The sequence below is a fragment of the Hypanus sabinus genome (genome assembly GCF_030144855.1).
Source record: "Hypanus sabinus isolate sHypSab1 chromosome X1 unlocalized genomic scaffold, sHypSab1.hap1 SUPER_X1_unloc_22, whole genome shotgun sequence".
Taxonomy (NCBI): Eukaryota; Metazoa; Chordata; class Chondrichthyes; order Myliobatiformes; family Dasyatidae; genus Hypanus; species Hypanus sabinus.
In genome coordinates, this window is record NW_026778971.1 from 222927 (window position 1) to 246725 (window position 23799).

General features: G+C 46.4%; 1 protein-coding gene across 2 annotated transcripts in view; it reads right to left on the reverse strand.

The window, feature by feature from the left end:
- LOC132385640 (receptor activity-modifying protein 2-like) overlaps window positions 1-23799 on the reverse strand; it is a 147565-nt gene that overhangs the window by 108446 nt on the left and 15320 nt on the right. For both annotated transcript variants that reach the window (XM_059957826.1, XM_059957825.1), the window contains one exon: window positions 23172-23286. In XM_059957826.1, coding sequence (XP_059813809.1) covers window positions 23172-23286 — 115 coding nt within the window. The remainder of the gene's footprint in view (window positions 1-23171; window positions 23287-23799) is intronic.

A 23799-nucleotide genomic window follows, 5' to 3' on the forward strand; every position in this document is an offset into this window, starting at 1 on the left:
AAACAGTGACTCTGTAGAGTTACACAGTGAGTAACCCTCACTCTGAATACACAGTGAATCTGTACAGTTACACGGTCAGTGACCCTCACCCTGAATAAGCAATGACTCAGTACAGTTACACAGTGAGTGACCCTCACCGTGAATAAATAGAGACTCTGTACAGTTACACAGTGAGTGACCCTCACTCTGAATAAAAAGTGACTCTGTGCAGTTACACAGTGATTGACCCTCACCCTGAATAAACAGAGACTCTGTACAGTTACACAGTGAGTGACCCTCATTCTGAATAAACTGTCACTCTGTACAGTTACACAGTGAGTGACCCTCACCCTGAGTAAACAGAGACTCTGTACAGTTACACAGTCAGTGACCCTCACCCTGAATAAACAATGACTCTGTACAGTTACATAGTGAGTGACCCTCACCCTGAATAAACAGTGACTCTGTACAGTTACACAGTCAGTGACCCTCACCCTGAATAAACAATGACTCTGTACAGTTACATAGTGAGTGACCCTCACCCTGAATAAACAGTGACTTTGTACAGTTACACAGTGAGTAACCCTCACTCTGAATACACAGTGAATCTGTACAGTTACACGGTGAGTGACCCTCACTCTGAATAAACAGTGACTCTATACAGTTACACAGTGAGTGACCCTCACTCTGAATAAACAGTGACACTGTACAGTTACACAGTGATTGACCCTCACCCTGAATAAACAGAGACTCTGTACAGTTACACAGTCAGTGACCCTCACTCTGAATAAACAGTGACTCTGTACAGTTACACAGTGAGTGACCCTCACTCTGAATAAAAAGTGACTCTGTACAGTTACACAGTGATTGACCCTCACCCTGAATAAACAGAGACTCTGTACAGTTACACAGTGAGTGACCCTCATTCTGAATAAACTGTCACTCTGTACAGTTACACAGTGAGTGACCCTCACCCTGAATAAACAGAGACTCTGTACAGTCACACAGTGAGTGACCCTCACCCTGATTAAACAGTGACTTTGTACAGGTACACAGTGATTGACCCTCACCCTGAATAAACAGAGACTCTGTACAGTTACACAGTGATTGACCCTCACCCTGAATAAAGATAGACTCTGTACAGTTACACAGTGAGTGCCCGTCACTCTGAATAAGCAGTGACTCTGTACAGTTACACAGTGAGTGACCCTCACCCTGAATAAACAGAGACTCTGTACATTCACACAGTGAGTGACCCTCACCCTGAATAAACAGTGACTTTGTAGAGTTACACAGTGATTGACCCTCACCCTGAATAAACAGAGACTCTTTACAGTTACACAGTGAGTGACCCTCACTCTGAATAAACAGTGACTCTGTACAGTTACACAGTGTGTGACCCTCACCCTGAATAATCAGTGACTCTGTACAGTTACACAGTGAGTGACCCTCACCCTGAATAAACAGTGACTCTGTACAGTTACACAGTGATTGACCCTCACCCTGAATAAACAGTGACTCTGTACAGTTACACAGCGATTGACCCTCACCCTGAATAATCAGTGACTCTGTACAGTTACACAGTCAGAGACCCTCACTCTGAACACATAGTGACTCTGTACAATTACACAGTGAGTGACCCTCACCCTGAATAAACAGTGACTCTGTACAGTTACACAGTGATTGACCCTCACCCTGAATAAACAGTGACTCTGTACAGATACACAGTGAATGACCCTCATACTGAATAAACAGTGACTCTGTACAGTTACACAGTCAGAGACCCTCACTCTGAATAAACAGTGACTCTGTACAGTTACACAGTGATTGACCCTCACCCTGAATAAACAGTGCATCTGTACAGTTACACAGTCATTGACCCTCACCGTGAATAAACAGTGACTCTGTACAGTTACACTGTGAGTTACCCTGACTCTGAATAAACAGAGACTCTGTACAGTTACACAGTGAGTGACCCTCACTCTGAATACTCAGTGAATCTGCAGATTTACGCAGTGGGTGACCCTCACTCTGAATAAACAGTGACTCTGTACAGTTACACAGTCAGTGACCCTCACCCTGAATAAACAATGACTCTGTACTGTTACATAGTGATTGACCCTCACCCTGAATAAACAGTGACTCTGTAGAGTTACACAGTGAGTGACCCTCACTCTGAATACTCAGTGAATCTGCAGATTTACGCAGTGGGTGACCCTCACTCTGAATAAACAGTGACTCTGTACAGTTACACAGTCAGTGACCCTCACCCTGAATAAACAGTGACTCTGTACTGTTACATAGTGATTGACCCTCACCCTGAATAAACAGTGACTCTGTAGAGTTACACAGTGAGTAACCCTCACTCTGAATACACAGTGAATCTGTACAGTTACACGGTCAGTGACCCTCACCCTGAATAAGCAATGACTCAGTACAGTTACACAGTGAGTGACCCTCACCGTGAATAAATAGAGACTCTGTACAGTTACACAGTGAGTGACCCTCACTCTGAATAAAAAGTGACTCTGTGCAGTTACACAGTGATTGACCCTCACCCTGAATAAACAGAGACTCTGTACAGTTACACAGTGAGTGACCCTCACCCTGAGTAAACAGAGACTCTGTACAGTCACACAGTGATTGACCCTCACCATGAATAAACAGAGACTCTGTACAGTTACACAGTGAGTGACCCTCACTCTGAATAATCAGTGACTCTGTACAGTTACGCAGTGAGTGACCCTCACTCTGAATAAACAGTGACTCTGTACAGTTACACAGTCAGTGACCCTCACCCTGAATAAAAAATGACTCTGTACAGTTACATAGTGAGTGACCCTCACCCTGAATAAACAGTGACTTTGTACAGTTACACAGTGAGTAACCCACTCTGAATACACAGTGAATCTGTACAGTTACACAGAGAGTGACCCTCACTCTGAATAAACAGAGACTCTGTACAGTCACACAGTGAGTGACCCTCACCCTGAATAAACAGTGACTTTGTACAGGTACACAGTGATTGACCCTCACCCTGAATAAACAGAGACTCTGTACAGTTACACAGTGATTGACCCTCACCCTGAATAAAGAGAGACTCTGTACAGTTACACAGTGAGTGCCCGTCACTCTGAATAAGCAGTGACTCTGTACAGTTACACAGTGAGTGACCCTCACCCTGAATAAACAGAGACTCTGTACAGTCACACAGTGAGTGACCCTCACCCTGAATAAACAGTGACTTTGTACAGTTACACAGTGATTGACCCTCACCCTGAGTAAACAGAGACTCTGTACAGTCACACAGTGAGTGACCCTCACCCTGAATAAACAGTGACTTTGTACAGTTACACAGTGATTGACCCTCACCCTGAATAAACAGAGACTCTGTACAGTTACACAGTGAGTGACCCTCACTCTGAATAAACAGTGACTCTGTACAGTTACACAGTGTGTGACCCTCACCCTGAATAATCAGTGACTCTGTACAGTTACGCAGTGAGTGACCCTCACTCTGAATAAACAGTGACTCTGTACAGTTACACAGTCAGTGACCCTCACCCTGAATAAAAAATGACTCTGTACAGTTACATAGTGAGTGACCCTCACCCTGAATAAACAGTGACTTTGTACAGTTACACAGTCAGTGACCCTCACCCTGAATAAACAGTGACTCTGTACAGTTACACAGTGATTGACCCTCACCCTGAATGAACAGATACTCTGTACAGTTACACAGTGAGTGACCCTCACTCTGAATAAAAAGTGACTCTGTACAGTTACACAGTGATTGACCCTCACCCTGAATAAACAGAGACTCTGTACAGTTACACAGTGAGTGACCCTCATTCTGAATAAACTGTCACTCTGTACAGTTACACAGTGAGTGACCCTCACCCTGAATAAACAGAGACTCTGTACAGTCACACAGTGAGTGACCCTCACCCTGAATAAACAGTGACTTTGTACAGGTACACAGTGATTGACCCTCACCCTGAATAAACAGAGACTCTGTACAGTTACACAGTGATTGACCCTCACCCTGAATAAAGAGAGACTCTGTACAGTTACACAGTGAGTGCCCGTCACTCTGAATAAGCAGTGACTCTGTACAGTTACACAGTGAGTGACCCTCACCCTGAATAAACAGAGACTCTGTACAGTCACACAGTGAGTGACCCTCACCCTGAATAAACAGTGACTTTGTACAGTTACACAGTGATTGACCCTCACCCTGAGTAAACAGAGACTCTGTACAGTCACACAGTGAGTGACCCTCACCCTGAATAAACAGTGACTTTGTACAGTTACACAGTGATTGACCCTCACCCTGAATAAACAGAGACTCTGTACAGTTACACAGTGAGTGACCCTCACTCTGAATAAACAGTGACTCTGTACAGTTACACAGTGTGTGACCCTCACCCTGAATAATCAGTGACTCTGTACAGTTACGCAGTGAGTGACCCTCACTCTGAATAAACAGTGACTCTGTACAGTTACACAGTCAGTGACCCTCACCCTGAATAAAAAATGACTCTGTACAGTTACATAGTGAGTGACCCTCACCCTGAATAAACAGTGACTTTGTACAGTTACACAGTCAGTGACCCTCACCCTGAATAAACAGTGACTCTGTACAGTTACACAGTGATTGACCCTCACCCTGAATGAACAGATACTCTGTACAGTTACACAGTGAGTGACCCTCACTCTGAATAAAAAGTGACTCTGTACAGTTACACAGTGATTGACCCTCACCCTGAATAAACAGAGACTCTGTACAGTTACACAGTGAGTGACCCTCATTCTGAATAAACTGTCACTCTGTACAGTTACACAGTGAGTGACCCTCACCCTGAATAAACAGAGACTCTGTACAGTCACACAGTGAGTGACCCTCACCCTGAATAAACAGTGACTTTGTACAGGTACACAGTGATTGACCCTCACCCTGAATAAACAGAGACTCTGTACAGTTACACAGTGATTGACCCTCACCCTGAATAAAGAGAGACTCTGTACAGTTACACAGTGAGTGCCCGTCACTCTGAATAAGCAGTGACTCTGTACAGTTACACAGTGAGTGACCCTCACCCTGAATAAACAGAGACTCTGTTCAGTCACACAGTGAGTGACCCTCACCCTGAATAAACAGTGACTTTGTACAGTTACACAGTGATTGACCCTCACCCTGAATAAACAGAGACTCTTTACAGTTACACAGTGAGTGACCCTCACTCTGAATAAACAGTGACTCTGTACAGTTACACAGTGTGTGACCCTCACCCTGAATAATCAGTGACTCTGTACAGTTACACAGTGAGTGACCCTCACCCTGAATAAACACTGACTCTGTACAGTTACACAGTGATTGACCCTCACCCTGAATAAACAGTGACTCTGTACAGTTACACAGCGATTGACCCTGACCCTGAATAATCAGTGACTCTGTACAGTTACACAGTGAGTGACCCTCACCCTGAATAAACAGAGACTCTGTACAGTTACACAGTGATTGACCCTCTCCCTGAATAAACAGTGATTCTGTACAGTTACACAGTGAGTGACCCTCACCCTGAATAATCAGTGACTCTGTACAGTTACACTGTGAGTGACCCTCACCCTGAATAAACAGAGACTCTGTACAGTTACACTGTGAGTAACCCTCACCCTGAATAAACAGAGACTCTGTACAGTTACACAGTCAGTGACCCTCACCGAGAATAAACAGTGACTCTGTACAGTTACACAGTGATTGACCCTCACCCTGAATAAACAGTGACTGTGTACAGTTACACAGTGATTGACCCTCACCCTGAAAAAAAAGTGACTCTGTATAGTTACACAGTGAGTGACCCTCACTCTGAATAAACAGTGACTCTGTACAGTCACACAGTGAGTGACCCTGAACCTGAATAAACAGAGACTCTGTACAGTTGCACAGTGAGTGACCATCACTCTGAATAAACAGTGACTCTGTACAGTTACACAGTGAGTGACCCTTACCCTGAACAAACGGAGACTCTGTACATTTACACAGTGAGTGACCCTCACCCTGAATAAACAGTGACTCTGTACATTTACACAGTCAGTGACCCTCTCTCTGAATAAACAGTGACTCTGTACAGTTACACAGTCAGTGACCCTCTCTCTGAATAAACAGTGACTCTGTACAGTTACACAGTGAGTGCCCGTCACTCTGAATAAGCAGTGACTCTGTACAGTTACACAGTGAGTGACTCCCACTCTGAATCAACAGTGACTCTGTACAGTTACACAGCGATTGACCCTCACCCTGAATAATCAGTGACTCTGTACAGTTACACAGTGAGTGACCCTCACCCTGAATAAACAGTGACTCTGTACAGTTACACAGTGATTGACCCTCACCCTGAATAAACGGAGACTCTGTACAGTTACACAGTGATTGACCCTCACCCTGAATAAACAGTGACTCCGTACAGTTACATAGTGATTGACCCTCACCCTGAATAAACAGAGACTCTGTACAGTTACACAGTGAGTGACCCTCACCCTGAATAATCAGTGACTCTGTACAGTTGCACTGTGAGTAACCCTCACCCTGAATAAACAGAGACTCTGTACAGTTACACAGTCAGTGACCCTCTCCCTGAATAAACAGTGACTTTGTACAGTTACACAGTGATTGACCCTCACCCTGAATAAACAGTGACTGTGTACAGTTACACAGTGATTGACCCTGACCCTGAATAAACAGAGACTCTGTACAGTTGCACAGTGAGTGACCATCACTCTGAATAAACAGTGACTCTGTACAGTCACACAGTGAGTGACCCTGACCCTGAATAAACAGAGACTCTGTACAGTTGCACAGTGAGTGACCATCACTCTGAATAAACAGTGACTCTGTACAGTTACACAGTGAGTGACCCTCACCCTGAATAATCAGTGACTCTGTACAGTTGCACTGTGAGTAACCCTCACCCTGAATAAACAGAGACTCTGTACAGTTACACAGTCAGTGACCCTCTCCCTGAATAAACAGTGACTTTGTACAGTTACACAGTGATTGACCCTCACCCTGAATAAACAGTGACTGTGTACAGTTACACAGTGATTGACCCTGACCCTGAATAAATAGAGACTCTGTACAGTTGCACAGTGAGTGACCATCACTCTGAATAAACAGTGACTCTGTACAGTCACACAGTGAGTGACCCTGACCCTGAATAAACAGAGACTCTGTACAGTTGCACAGTGAGTGACCATCACTCTGAATAAACAGTGACTCTGTACAGTTACACAGTGAGTGACCCTTACCCTGAACAAACGGAGACTCTGTACAGTTACACAGTGAGTGACCCTCTTCCTGAATAAGCAGTGACTCTGTACAGTTACACAGTGAGTGAACGTCACTCTGAATAAACAGTGACTCTGTGCAGTTACACAGTGAGTGACCCTCACCCTGAAATAAAAGTGACTCTGTATATTTACACAGTGAGTGACCCTCACTCTGAATAAACAGTGACTCTGTACAGTCACACAGTGAGTGACCCTGACCCTGAATAAACAGAGACTCTGTACAGTTGCACAGTGAGTGACCGTCACTCTGAATAAAGAGTGACTCTGTACAGTTACACAGTGAGTGACCGGCACACTGAATAAACAGTGACTCTTTACAGTTACACAGTGAGTGACCCTCACCGTGAACAAACGGAGACTCTGTACAGTTACACAGTGATTGACCCTCACCCTGAATAAACGGAGACTCTGTACAGTTACACAGTGATTGACCCTCACCCTGAATAAACAGTGACTCCGTACAGTTACATAGTGATTGACCCTCACCCTGAATAAACAGCGACTCTGTACAGTTGCACAGTGAGTGACCATCACTCTGAATAAACAGTGACTCTGTGCAGTTACACAGTGATTGACCCTCTCCCTGAATAAACAGTGACTCTGTACAGTTACACAGTCAGTGACCCTCTCTCTGAATAAACAGTGACTCTGTACAGTTACACAGTCAGTGACCCTCTAACTGAATAAACAGTGACTCTGTACAGTGACACAGTGAGTGACCGTCGCTCTGAATAAGCAGTAACTCTGTACAGTTACACAGTGAGTGACTCTCCCTCTGAATAAACAGAGACTCTGTACAGTTACACAGTGTGTGACCCTCACCCTGAATAAGCAGTGAGTCTGTACAGTTACACAGTCAGTGACCCTCACTCGGAACACACAGTGACTCTGTACAATTACACAGTGAGTGACCATCACCCTGAATAAACAGAGACGCTGTACAGTTACACAGTGAGTGACCCTCACTCTGAATAAAGACTCAGTACAGTTACACAGTGATTGACCCTCACCCTGAATAAACAGTGCCTCTGTACAGTTACACTGTCAGTGACCCTGACTCTGAATAAACAGTGACTCTGTACAGTTACACAGTGAGTGACCCTCACACTGAATAAACAGACTCTGTACAGTTACACAGTGAGTGACCCTCACCCTGAATAAACTGTGACTCTGTACAGTTCCACAGTCAGTGACCCTCACTCTGAACACATAGTGACTCTGTACAATTACACAGTGAGTGACCCTCACCCTGAATAAACAGAGAAACTGTACAGTTACAAAGTGAGTGACCATCACCCTGAATAAACAGAGACTCTATACAGTTACACATTGGGTGACCCTCACTCTGAATAAAGACTCTGTACAGTTACACAGTGATTGACCCTCACCCTGAATAAACAGTGCCTCTGTACAGTTACACAGTCAGTGACCCTCTCTCTCAATAAACAGTGACTCTGTACAGTTACACAGTCAGTGACCCTCTCTCTGAATAAACAGTGACTCTGTACAGTTTCACAGTGATTGACCCTGACCCTGAATAAACAGTGACTCTGTACAGTTACAGTGATTGACCCGCACCCTGAATAAACAGTGACTCTGTACAGCTACACAGCGAGTGACCCTCACTCTGAATATACAGTGATTCTGTACAGTTACGCAGTCAGTGACCCTCACTCTGAATAAACAGTGACTCTGTACAGTTACCCAGTGAGTGACCCTCACCCTGAATAATCATTGCCTCTGTACAGTTACACAGTTATTGACCCTGACCCTGAATAAACAGTGACTCTGTACAGTTACACAGTGATTGACCCTCACCCTGAATAAACAGTGGCTCTGTACAGTTACACTGTGAGTGACACTCACCCTGAATTAACAGTGACTTTGTACAGTTACACGGTCAGTGACCCTCACCCTAAATAAACAGTTGATCTGTACAGTTACACAGTGATTGACCCTCACCCTGAATAAACAGAGACTCTGTACAGTTACACAGTGAGTGACCCTCACCCTGAATAATCAGTGACTCTGTACAGTTACACTGTGAGTAACCCTCACCCTGAATAAACAGAGACTCTGTACAGTTACACTGTCAGTGACCCTCTCCCTGAATAAACAGTGACTCTGTACAGTTACACAGTGATAGACCCTCACCCTGAAAAAAAAGTGACTCTGTATATTTACACAGTGAGTGACCCTCACTCTGAATAAACAGTGACTCTGTACAGTCACACAGTGAGTGAACCTGACCCTGAATAAACAGAGACTCTGTACAGTTGCACAGTGAGTGACCATCACTCTGAATAAACAGAGACTCTGTACAGTTACACAGTGAGTGACCCTTACCCTGAACAAACGGAGACTCTGTACAGTTACACAGTGAGTGACCCTCACCCTGAATAAGCAGTGACTCTGTACAGTTACACAGTGAGTGAACGTCACTCTGAATAAACAGTGACTCTGTACAGTTACACAGTCAGTGACCCTCTCTCTGAATAAACAGTGACTTTGTACAGTTACACAGTAAGTGACCCTCACCCTGAATAAACAGTGACTCTGTACAGTTATACTGTCAGTGACCCTCTCTCTGTATAAACAGTGACTCTGTACAGTTACACAGTGAGTGACCCTCACCCTGAAGAAACAGAGACTCTGTACAGTTATACAGTGAGTGACCCTCACCCTGAATAAACAGTGACTCTGTACAGTCACACAGTGAGTGACCCTGACCCTGAATAAACAGAGACTCTGTACAGTTGCACAGTGAGTGACAGTCACTCTGAATAAGGAGTGACTCTGTACAGTTACACAGTGAGTGACCCTCACCGTGAACAAACGGAGACTCTGTGCAGTTACACAGTGATTGACCCTCACCCTGAATAAACAGAGACTCTGTACAGTGACACAGTGAGTTACCGCCGCTCTGAATAAGCAGTAACTCTGTACAGTTACACAGTGAGTGACTCTCCCTCTGAATAAACAGAGACTCTGTACAGTTACACAGTGTGTGACCCTCACCCTGAATAAGCAGTGAGTCTGTACAGTTACACAGTCAGTGACCCTCACTCTGAACACACAGTGACTCTGTACAATTACACAGTGAGTGACCATCACCCTGAATAAACAGAGACGCTATCCAGTTACACAGTGAGTGACCCTCACTTTGAATAAAGACTCTTTGCAGTTACACAGTGATTGACCCTCACCCTGAATAAACAATGCCTCTGTACAGTTACACTGTCAGTGACCCTCTCCCTGAATAAACAGTGACTCTGTACAGTTACACAGTGATTGACCCTCACCCTGAAAAAAAAGTGACTCTGTATATTTACACAGTGAGTGACCCTCACTCTGAATAAACAGTGACTCTGTACAGTCACACAGTGAGTGACCCTGACCCTGAATAAACAGAGACTCTGTACAGTTGCACAGTGAGTGACCATCACTCTGAACAAACGGAGACTCTGTACAGTTACACAGTGAGTGACCCTCACCCTGAATAAACAGAGACTCTGTACAGTTACACTGTGAGTGACCCTCACCCTGAATAAACAGTGACTCTGTACAGTTACACAGTGAGTGACCCTCACCCTGAATAAACAGAGACTCTGTACAGTTACACAGTGAGTGAACCTCACCCTGAATAAACTGTGACTCTGTACAGTTACACAGTGAGTGACCCTCTCTCTGAATAAACAGTGACTTTGTACAGTTACACAGTCAGTGACCCTCTCTCTGAATAAACAGTGACTTTGTACAGTTACACAGTGAGTGACCCTCACCCTGAATAAACAGTGACTCTGTACAGTTACACAGTCAGTGACCCTCTCTCTGAATAAACAGTGACTTTGTACAGTTACACAGTGAGTGACCCTCACCCTGAATAAACAGTGACTCTGTACAGTTACACAGTCAGTGACCCTCTCTCTGAATAAACAGTGACTCTGTACAGTTACACAGTGAGTGACCCTCACCCTGAATAAACAGTGACTCTGTACAGTTACACAGTGAGTGACCCTCACCCTGAAGAAACAGAGACTCTGTACAGTTACACAGTGATTGACCCTCACCCTGAAAAAAAAGTGACTCTGTATATTTACACAGTGAGTGACCCTCACTCTGAATAAACAGAGACTCTGTACAGTTGCACAGTGATTGACCCTCACCCTGAATAAACAGAGACTCTGTACAGTTAAACAGTGAGTGACCCTCACCCTGAATAAACAGTGACTCTGTACAGTTACACAGTGAGTGACCGTCACTCTGAATACACAGTGAATCTGCACAGTTTCACAGTGAGTGACCCTCACCCTGAATAAACAGTGACTCTGTACAGTTGCACAGTGAGTGACCGTCAGTCTGAATACACAGTGAATCTGCACAGTTACACAGTCAGTGACCCTCACCTGGAATAAACTGTAACTCTGTACAGATACACATTGATTGACCCTCACTCTGAATAAGCAGTGACTCTGTACAGTTACACAGTGAGTGACTCTGTACAGTCACACAGTGAGTGACCATCACCCTGAATACACAGTGACTCTGAACAGTTACACAGTGAGTGAACCTCACCCTGAATAAACTGTGACTCTGTACAGTTACACAGTGAGTGGCCCTCACTCTGAATACACAGTGAATCTGCACAGTTTCACAGTGAGTGACACTCCGCCTGAATAAGCAGAGACTATGTACAGTTACACAGTGAGTGACCCTCACCTGGAATAAACTGTAACTCTGTACAGATACACATTGATTGACCCTCACCCTGAATAAACAGAGACTCTGTACAGTGACACAGTGAGTGACCGTCACTCTGAATAAGCAGTGACTCTGTACAGTTACACAGTGAGTGACTCTGTACAGTCACACAGTGAGTGACCATCACCCTGAATAAACATTGACTCTGTACAGTTACACAGTGATTGACCCTCACCCTGAATAAACAGAGACTCTGTACAGTTACACAGTGAGTGCCCGTCACTCTGAATAAGCAGTGACTCTGTACAGTTACACAGTGAGTGACCCTCACTCTGAATAAACAGTGACTCTGTACAGTTACACAGTGATTGACCCTCACCCTGAATAAACAGAGACTCTGTACAGTTACAGAGATTGACCCGCACCCTGAATAAACAGTGACTCTGTACAGTTACACAGTGATTGACCCTCACCCTGAATAAACAGAGACTCTGTACAGTTACAGTGATTGACCCGCACCCTGAATAAACAGTGACTCTGTACAGCTACACAGCGAGTGACCCTCACTCTGAATAAACAGTGATTCTGTACAGTTACGCAGTCAGTAACCCTCACTCTGAATAAACAGTGACTCTGTACAGTTACACAGTGAGTGAACGTCACTCTGAATAAACAGTGACTCTGTACAGTTACACAGTCAGTGACCCTCTCTCTGAATAAACAGTGACTTTGTACAGTTACACAGTGAGTGACCCTCACCCTGAATAAACAGTGACTCTGTACAGTTACACAGTCAGTGACCCTCTCTCTGAATAAACAGTGACTCTGTACAGTTACACAGTGAGTGACCCTCACCCTGAATAAACAGTGACTCTGTACAGTTACACAGTGAGTGACCCTCACCCTGAAGAAACAGAGACTCTGTACAGTTACACAGTGATTGACCCTCACCCTGAAAAAAAAGTGACTCTGTATATTTACACAGTGAGTGACCCTCACTCTGAATAAACAGAGACTCTGTACAGTTGCACAGTGATTGACCCTCACCCTGAATAAACAGAGACTCTGTACAGTTAAACAGTGAGTGACCCTCACCCTGAATAAACAGTGACTCTGTACAGTTACACAGTGAGTGACCGTCACTCTGAATACACAGTGAATCTGCACAGTTTCACAGTGAGTGACCCTCACCCTGAATAAACAGTGACTCTGTACAGTTGCACAGTGAGTGACCGTCAGTCTGAATACACAGTGAATCTGCACAGTTACACAGTCAGTGACCCTCACCTGGAATAAACTGTAACTCTGTACAGATACACATTGATTGACCCTCACTCTGAATAAGCAGTGACTCTGTACAGTTACACAGTGAGTGACTCTGTACAGTCACACAGTGAGTGACCATCACCCTGAATACACAGTGACTCTGAACAGTTACACAGTGAGTGAACCTCACCCTGAATAAACTGTGACTCTGTACAGTTACACAGTGAGTGGCCCTCACTCTGAATACACAGTGAATCTGCACAGTTTCACAGTGAGTGACACTCCGCCTGAATAAGCAGAGACTATGTACAGTTACACAGTGAGTGACCCTCACCTGGAATAAACTGTAACTCTGTACAGATACACATTGATTGACCCTCACCCTGAATAAACAGAGACTCTGTACAGTGACACAGTGAGTGACCGTCACTCTGAATAAGCAGTGACTCTGTACAGTTACACAGTGAGTGACTCTGTACAGTCACACAGTGAGTGACCATCACCCTGAATAAACATTGACTCTGTACAGTTACACAGTGATTGACCCTCACCCTGAATAAACAGAGACTCTGTACAGTTACACAGTGAGTGCCCGTCACTCTGAATAAGCAGTGACTCTGTACAGTTACACAGTGAGTGACCCTCACTCTGAATAAACAGTGACTCTGTACAGTTACACAGTGATTGACCCTCACCCTGAATAAACAGAGACTCTGTACAGTTACAGAGATTGACCCGCACCCTGAATAAACAGTGACTCTGTACAGTTACACAGTGATTGACCCTCACCCTGAATAAACAGAGACTCTGTACAGTTACAGTGATTGACCCGCACCCTGAATAAACAGTGACTCTGTACAGCTACACAGCGAGTGACCCTCACTCTGAATAAACAGTGACTCTGTACAGTTACACAGCGATTGACCCTGACCCTGAATAATCAGTGACTCTGTACAGTTACACAGTGAGTGACCCTCACCCTGAATAAACAGAGACTCTGTACAGTTACAGTGATTGACCCGCACCCTGAATAAACAGTGACTCTGTACAGCTACACAGCGAGTGACCCTCACTCTGAATAAACAGTGATTCTGTACAGTTACGCAGTCAGTAACCCTCACTCTGAATAAACAGTGACTCTGTACAGTTACACAGTGAGTGAACGTCACTCTGAATAAACAGTGACTCTGTACAGTTACACAGTCAGTGACCCTCTCTCTGAATAAACAGTGACTTTGTACAGTTACACAGTGAGTGACCCTCACCCTGAATAAACAGTGACTCTGTACAGTTACACAGTCAGTGACCCTCTCTCTGAATAAACAGTGACTCTGTACAGTTACACAGTGAGTGACCCTCACCCTGAATAAACAGTGACTCTGTACAGTTACACAGTGAGTGACCCTCACCCTGAAGAAACAGAGACTCTGTACAGTTACACAGTGATTGACCCTCACCCTGAAAAAAAAGTGACTCTGTATATTTACACAGTGAGTGACCCTCACTCTGAATAAACAGAGACTCTGTACAGTTGCACAGTGATTGACCCTCACCCTGAATAAACAGAGACTCTGTACAGTTAAACAGTGAGTGACCCTCACCCTGAATAAACAGTGACTCTGTACAGTTACACAGTGAGTGACCGTCACTCTGAATACACAGTGAATCTGCACAGTTTCACAGTGAGTGACCCTCACCCTGAATAAACAGTGACTCTGTACAGTTGCACAGTGAGTGACCGTCAGTCTGAATACACAGTGAATCTGCACAGTTACACAGTCAGTGACCCTCACCTGGAATAAACTGTAACTCTGTACAGATACACATTGATTGACCCTCACTCTGAATAAGCAGTGACTCTGTACAGTTACACAGTGAGTGACTCTGTACAGTCACACAGTGAGTGACCATCACCCTGAATACACAGTGACTCTGAACAGTTACACAGTGAGTGAACCTCACCCTGAATAAACTGTGACTCTGTACAGTTACACAGTGAGTGGCCCTCACTCTGAATACACAGTGAATCTGCACAGTTTCACAGTGAGTGACACTCCGCCTGAATAAGCAGAGACTATGTACAGTTACACAGTGAGTGACCCTCACCTGGAATAAACTGTAACTCTGTACAGATACACATTGATTGACCCTCACCCTGAATAAACAGAGACTCTGTACAGTGACACAGTGAGTGACCGTCACTCTGAATAAGCAGTGACTCTGTACAGTTACACAGTGAGTGACTCTGTACAGTCACACAGTGAGTGACCATCACCCTGAATAAACATTGACTCTGTACAGTTACACAGTGATTGACCCTCACCCTGAATAAACAGAGACTCTGTACAGTTACACAGTGAGTGCCCGTCACTCTGAATAAGCAGTGACTCTGTACAGTTACACAGTGAGTGACCCTCACTCTGAATAAACAGTGACTCTGTACAGTTACACAGTGATTGACCCTCACCCTGAATAAACAGAGACTCTGTACAGTTACAGAGATTGACCCGCACCCTGAATAAACAGTGACTCTGTACAGTTACACAGTGATTGACCCTCACCCTGAATAAACAGAGACTCTGTACAGTTACAGTGATTGACCCGCACCCTGAATAAACAGTGACTCTGTACAGCTACACAGCGAGTGACCCTCACTCTGAATAAACAGTGATTCTGTACAGTTACGCAGTCAGTGACCCTCACTCTGAATAAACAGTGACTCTGTACAGTTACACAGTGAGTGAACGTCACTCTGAATAAACAGTGACTCTGTACAGTTACACAGTCAGTGACCCTCTCTCTGAATAAACAGTGACTTTGTACAGTTACACAGTGAGTGACCCTCACCCTGAATAAACAGTGACTCTGTACAGTTACACAGTCAGTGACCCTCTCTCTGAATAAACAGTGACTCTGTACAGTTACACAGTGAGTGACCCTCACCCTGAATAAACAGTGACTCTGTACAGTTACACAGTGAGTGACCCTCACCCTGAAGAAACAGAGACTCTGTACAGTTACACAGTGATTGACCCTCAGCCTGAAAAAAAAGTGACTCTGTATATTTACACAGTGAGTGACCCTCACTCTGAATAAACAGAGACTCTGTACAGTTGCACAGTGATTGACCCTCACCCTGAATAAACAGAGACTCTGTACAGTTAAACAGTGAGTGACCCTCACCCTGAATAAACAGTGACTCTGTACAGTTACACAGTGAGTGACCGTCACTCTGAATACACAGTGAATCTGCACAGTTTCACAGTGAGTGACCCTCACCCTGAATAAACAGTGACTCTGTACAGTTGCACAGTGAGTGACCGTCAGTCTGAATACACAGTGAATCTGCACAGTTACACAGTCAGTGACCCTCACCTGGAATAAACTGTAACTCTGTACAGATACACATTGATTGACCCTCACTCTGAATAAGCAGTGACTCTGTACAGTTACACAGTGAGTGACTCTGTACAGTCACACAGTGAGTGACCATCACCCTGAATACACAGTGACTCTGAACAGTTACACAGTGAGTGACCATCACCCTGAATAAACAGAGACTCTGTACAGTTTCACAGTGAGTGACCCTCACACTGAATAAACAGTGACTCTGTACAGTTACACAGAGTGACCGTCACTCTGAATAAGCAGTGACTCTGTACAGTTGCACAGTGAGTGACCGTCACCCTGAATAAACAGTGACTCTACAGTTACACAGTGAGTGACCCTCACCCTGAGTAAACAGTGACTCTGTACAGTTGCACAGTCAGTGACCCTCACCCTGAGTAAACAGTGACTCTGTACAGTTACACAGTGAATCACCCTCACTCTGAATAAACAGTGACTCTGTACAGTTACACAGTGAGTGACCGTCACTCTGAATAAACAGTGACTCTGTACAGTTACACAGTGAGTGACCCTCACCCTGAATAAACAGTGACTCTGTACAGTTACACAGTCAGTGACCCTCTCTCTGAATAAACAGTGACTCTGTACAGTTGCACAGTGAATGACCCTGACCCTGAATAAACAGTGACTCTGTACAGTTACACAGTGATTGACCCTCACTCTGAATAAACAGTGCCTCTATACAGTTACACAGTCAGTGACCCTCACTTTGAATAAACAGTGACTGTGTACAGTTACACAGTCAGTGACCCTCTCTCTGAATAAACAGTGACTCTGTACAGTTACACAGTGATTGACCCTGACCCTGAATAAACAGTGACTCTGTAGAGATACACATTGATTGACCCTCACCCTGAATAAACAGAGACTCTGTACAGTTACACAGTGAGTGACCGTCACTCTGAATAAGCAGTGACTCTGTACAGTTACACAGTGAGTGACTCTGTACAGTCACACAGTGAGTGACCATCACCCTGAATACACAGTGACTCTGTACAGTTACACAGTGAGTGACCATCACCCTGAATAAACAGAGACTCTGTACAGTTTCACAGTGAGTGACCCTCACCCTGAATAAACAGTGACTCTGTACAGTTACACAGAGTGACCGTCACTCTGAATAAGCAGTGGCTCTGTACAGTTCCACAGTGAGTGACTCTGTAAAGTCACACAGTGAGTGTCCCTCACCCTGAATAAACAGAGACTCTGTACAATTACACAGTGAGTGCCCGTCACTCTGAATAAGCAGTGACTCTGTACAGTTACACAGTGTGCGACCCTGACCCTGAATAAACAGAGACTCTGTACAGTTACACTGTGAGTGACCCTCACTCTGAATAAACAGTGACTCTGTACAGTTGCACAGTGAGTGACCGTCACCCTGAATAAACAGTGACTCTACAGTTACACAGTGAGTGACCCTCACCCTGAGTAAACAGTGACTCTGTACAGTTACACAGTGAGTGACCCTCACCCTGAGTAAACAGTGACTCTGTACAGTTACACAGTGAATCACCCTCACTCTGAATATACAGAGACTCTGTACAGTTACACAGTGAGTGACCGTCACTCTGAATAAACCGTGACTCTGTCCTCCTTCCCTTTCTCCCATGGTCCACTCCGCTGTCAGATTCCTTCCTCTCTTACCCTTTACCTTTCCCACCTTTCACCTCCCCCAGGTCCCGTCCTCCTCCCCTTTCTCCCACCGTCTGCTCCGCTGTCAGATTCCTTCCTCTCTTACCCTTTACCTTTCCCACCTTTCACCTCCCCCAGGTCCCGTCCTCCTCCCCTTTCTCCCACGGTCCACTCCGCTGTCAGATTCCTTCCTCTCTTACCCTTTACCTTTCCCACCTTTCACCTCCCCCAGGTCCCGTCCTCCTCCCCTTTCTCCCACCGTCTGCTCCGCTGTCAGATTCCTTCCTCTCTTACCCTTTACCTTTCCCACCTTTCACCTCCCCCAGGTCCCGTCCTCCTCCCCTTTCTCCCACGGTCCACTCCGCTGTCAGATTCCTTCCTCCTTGGCTCTTTACTTTTTCACCTGTCAGCTGTCAGCTTCTCACTTCACCGCCCCTTCCCACACCTACCTGGATTCACCTTTCATCTTCCTGCTTGTCCTCTTCCCCCCTTCTTATTACGGCTTCTGCTACCCCCCCCCCCCCACCCATCACCTTTCCAGTCCTGATGAAAGGTTTCAGCCTGAAATGTCGATGGTACTTTTGTCCATAGATGCTGCCTGGCATGGTGTGTGTGTGTGTGTGTGTGTGTGTGTGTGTGTGTGTGTGTGTGTGTGTGTGTGTGTGTGTGTGTGTGTGTGTGTATGTGTGAGTGTGTGTGTGTGTCTGTGAGTGTCTGTGTGTGTGTGTGTATGTGTTTGAGTGTGTGCGTCTGTGTGTGTGTATATGTGTTTGAGTGTGTGTGTCTGCGTGTGTCTGTGTGTGTGTGTGAGTGTCTCTGTGTGTGTCTGTGTGTGTGTTTGTGTGTCCATGTGTGTGTGTGTCTGTGTGTGTGTGTTTGTGTGAGTGTGTGTGTCTGTGTATCTCTGTGTGTGTATGAGTGTGTGTGTGTGTCTGTGTGTGTATATGCGAGTGTGTGTCTGTGTGAGTGTGTGTGTGTCTGTGTGTATATGCGAATGTGTGTTTGTGTGAGTGTGTGTGTATCTCTCTGTGTGTGTGAGTGTGTGTCTGTGTGTATATGCGAATGTGTGTCTGTGTGAGTGTGTGTGTGTATCTTTCTGTGTGTGTGAGTGTGTGTCTGTGTGTGTGTCCATGTGTGTGTGTGTGTGTGAGTGTCTGTGTGTGTATGTGTGTGTGTATCTGTGTGTGAGTGTCTGTGTGTGTATGTGTGTGTGTATGTGTGTGTGAGTGTGTGCATGTGTGTCAGTGTGTGAGTGTGTGTCCATGTGAGTGTGTGTCTGTTTGTGTGTCCATTTGTGTGTTTGTGTGTGTCTGTGTGTGTGTCTGTGCGTGTGTCTGTGTGAGTCAGTGTGTGTATGCATAAGAGTGAGTGTGTGTGTATGTGTGAGTGTGTCTGTGTGTGTGTGTATGTGTGAGTGTGTGTGTGAGTGTGTCTGTGTGTGTGTCTGTGAGTGTGTGTATGTGTGAGTGTGTATGTGTGAGTGTGTCTGTGTGTGTGAGTGTGTGTGTCTGTGTGTGTGTATGTGTGAGTGTGTGTGTGAGTGTGTGTGTCTGTGTGTGTATGTGTGAGTGTGTATGTGTGAGTGTGTCTGTGTGTGTGAGTGTGTGTGTCTGTGTGTGTATGTGTGAGTGTGTATGTGTGAGTGTGTCTGTGTGTGTGAGTGTGTGTGTCTGTGTGTGTGTATGTGTGAGTGTGTATGTATGTGTGAGTGTGTCTGTGTGTGTGAGTGTGTGTATGTGTGAGTGTGTGTGTGTCTGTGAGTGTGTATGTGTGAGTGTGTCTGTGTGTGTGAGTGTGTCTGTGTGTGTGTGTCTGTGAGTGTGTGTATGTGTGAGTGTGTATGTGTGAGTGTGTATGTGTGAGTGTGTCTGTGTGTGTGAGTGTGTGAGTGTGTATGTGTGAGTGTGTATGTGTGAGTGTGTGTGTCTGTGAGTGTGTGTATGTGTGAGTGTGTATGTGTGAGTGTGTCTGTGTGTGTGAGTGTGCACTAACCAGGGGATGGGACGGTGCCCGGGGCAGGGAAATTCTACAAGGGGAAAATGACAAGGGACCTGACGCCCGGCACCGGGTTCGAGGAGTGTGGTCACCGTGGGCCTTGCCGTCACCTACCTTACAAACAGAGAAAGTAGAACAGCACAGCAGAGTGCAGGCCATTCGGCCCCACAGCTTTGTGCTAACCGTTTAACCTACTTCAAGATCAATCGAACCGTTCCTTCCCACTAAAGCCTCCATTTTTCTTTCAACCGTGTGCCTGTCTGAGAGTCTCTGCAACGTCCCTAATGTATCTGCCTCCGTCACCCCGGTCCCCGGCAGGGCATCCCACACACCCAGCGGTCTCCGTGCCTGGAGAGTTACCCCCGGCATAGGGGCAGGTACGTCGGCAGAGGGGGTGGTGGGGTTGTGCTGGGCATCAAATCAGTAGAAAGGTGTGACACAGGATCGGAATCCCTGTGGGTTGAGGTAGGAAACTGCAAAGGTCAAAGGACCCTGGTAGCCATTTTATACAGGCCTCCCTACAGCAGCTGGGGTGTAAACCGGAGATTGCAACAGGAAATAGAAAAGGCATGACCAAAGGGTGATGTTAAGTACCCAACGTACTTTAGTAAACTATTTAAGAACTTTTTAAAAGCTATTTATTAATGCTTTTTGGGAGGGTGATTTTAGATGCATATCATATTTATACTGAGTTAAATACTGCATGTAATTAGTTTTGCTACGATAAGTGTATGGGACACTGGAGAAATGTTGAATTTCCCCTTGGGGATGAATAAAGTATCTATCTATCTATGATAGTCACGGGGGATTTTAACGTGCAGTCGATTGTGAAAACCAGGTTGGAAGTGGATCTCAAGAGAGCGAATGCGGACAGGGTGGTTTTTCGGAGTATCTTGGCGTTGAGCCCACCGGGGGATCAGCTGTACCGGACTGGGTGTTACGTAGTGAACCGGAGGCGATCAGGGAGCTTAAGGTAAAGGAACCCTTGGGAGGCAGTGGTCGCACCGTGATTTGAGTTCAACTTGAGAAAGTACAGTCCGACGTAGCCGGATTTCAGTGGCGGAAGGGGAATTACGGTGGTATGAGAGAGGCGTTGGCCACAGTAAGTCGCGAGGAGATGCGCAGGCTCAGGATAGACGGGTGTCCAGTTAGATGAGAGGTGGGTGGAGATTTCTTTAGCTGGAGGGTGGTGAACTTGTGGAGTTTGTTACCACAGGCTGGGTCGTTGGGGGTACTTAAGGCAGAGATTGATAGGTTCTTGATTGGACGTGGCATCAAAGGTTATGGGGAGAAAGCCGGGGAGTGGGGCTGAGGAGGGAAAAAATATTCATCCATGACGGAATAGCGGAGCAGACTCGATGGGCCAAATGGTCTCATTCTGTTCCTATGTCTTAGCGTCCTATGGACATTCTTCCTCCCCCCCCCCCGGTATACTTTCCCCAATCACCTTGAAATTATGCCCCCCTCATTTCCACTTGGGGAGAAGTCTCTGGCTGTCCACTCGATCTGTGCCCCTTACCATCCTGGACACCTGAATCAAGTCACCTCTCATCCTCCGTCGCTCCAAAGTGAGGAGCCTTTGCGAAAGGAGGTCAGGCCGGTGCTCTGGAGTTCCTGGGTCACTGGGAGACCGATTCTGGGACGGGGGGGGGGGACCCGAAACAATTCCCTCCAGAGATGCTTTCTGACCCGCCGAGTTCTTCCAGCATTTCGTGTGGGTTGCTGAGAAGCTGGGGGGGGGGAGGGTGGCTGTGCAGTTGGGAAAGGAGAACCACTGTTGCCCTAGGGATCAGAAAACTGCCCCCTTCTCCCCCTACACCCACCTCCCCCCCCCCACGATACCCACTATGGGGAAAAGGCAGTTCTGGATCGGGTGTTGCGTGATGGACCAAATTAGATTAGGGAGCTTAAGGTGAAGGAACCCTTAGGAGGCAGTGATCATAATACGATAGAATGACCAACGTGTACGATAAGCACTGACAAGTCTGCAGATGCTGGAAATCCAAAGCAACGCACACAAAGTGCTGGAGGATCTCAGAGGATCAGGCAGCATCTATGGAAATTAATAAATAGTTGGTGTTTTGGGCTGAAACCCTTCTTCGGGACTGTGAAGTTGTGGGGGGGAGGTTAGACACCAGAATGAAAAGGTGGCGGGGGAGGGGGGAAAGGAGGCTAGCTGGAAGGGGGTAGGTGGGAAAGGTCAAGGGCAGGAGAGGAAGGAGTCTGCTCTGGGAGAGAGTGTGGGACATGGGGGGGGGGGAAGGAGGACGGGCACCAGGGGGAGGTGATAGGCAAAGGGCTGGGGAGGAAGGAATCTCCCGTGAGTGGACCGTGGGAGGGAAGGGAAATGGGACACTGGGAGGCACCTTGCCTCCTCTCAGCTGCCTATCACCTCCCTCACGCCCGGTTTCACCCACCACGCCCCAGCTATACCCTGACATCCGGACACCTTCCCAGCCCCGAAGAAGGGTCCCGGCCTGAAAAGTCGAGCGCTGGTTCACCTCCGCAGCCGTTGCCCGACCTACCGAGCCTCCCTCCCCACCCCTGGCGCCTCGGGATCCAAAGAAACCCTCCTTCTTATGCGTTCAACTCGGCCCCTACCAGGCCAAAGACTTGTGTTCTGCATTAATGACTCTGATAATCCGCGTAACCTTCGAAGTGTAGTCCCCGTATCTAATGCTCTCTACCTTGGACCATGAAGGGCTGTTTTCTGAGTTGGGTGACTATTTTTTAACAGGGTGTTCCCCCGAGGAATGCCGTCTCGTTTAGCTGTACGCAGGCGTGAGGCCGAGTGAGGATTCAAATTGAAGCTGACTGCCTGCCCGTGGGCCACATACCTGGCCACCGCTGTCCAGTTGCACCACTGCTGGGGTCCAATTTGCCTCATCTTTTCATCGAAAGCGTTCCTGCACCATTTCCTGGTTGCGAAGAGCAGCTGTAGCTCTAAACTTCCTGTTGAATCAAGTGAACAGAGAAGCACTTGAGATCTTCGCTCCGGGATCGGACTTCTTAAAGAGTGTACTTTTCGTTCAGAGGTACAATGCAGCAGCAAACCGTCCCGGCCGAGCGAGCCCGATTGCACCCGACTGACCTACTAACCAGTACGTCTTTGGAACGTGGGAGGAAACCGGAGCACCGGGAGGAAACCCACGCGGGCGCGGGGAGAACATCCGGGGGATTGAACCCCGGGGTCGCTGTCGCCCCAAACCGTGCCGCCTCACCTTGTCAGAGGCGAGCAGGAGGGGGACCCACTGTCGCTCCGCTGTGTCAGGAATCAGAAATCCTCCACCCCCCCCCCCACCAGGACACCCACTAGGGGAAAAGGCAATTCTGGGTTGGGTGTCGTGTAATGAGCCAGATTTGATTATGGAGCTTAAGGTAAAGGAACCATTAGGAGACAGTGATCATAACATGACGGAATTCACCCCTGCGGTTTGAGAGGAAGAAGATAAAAGTCAGATGTAA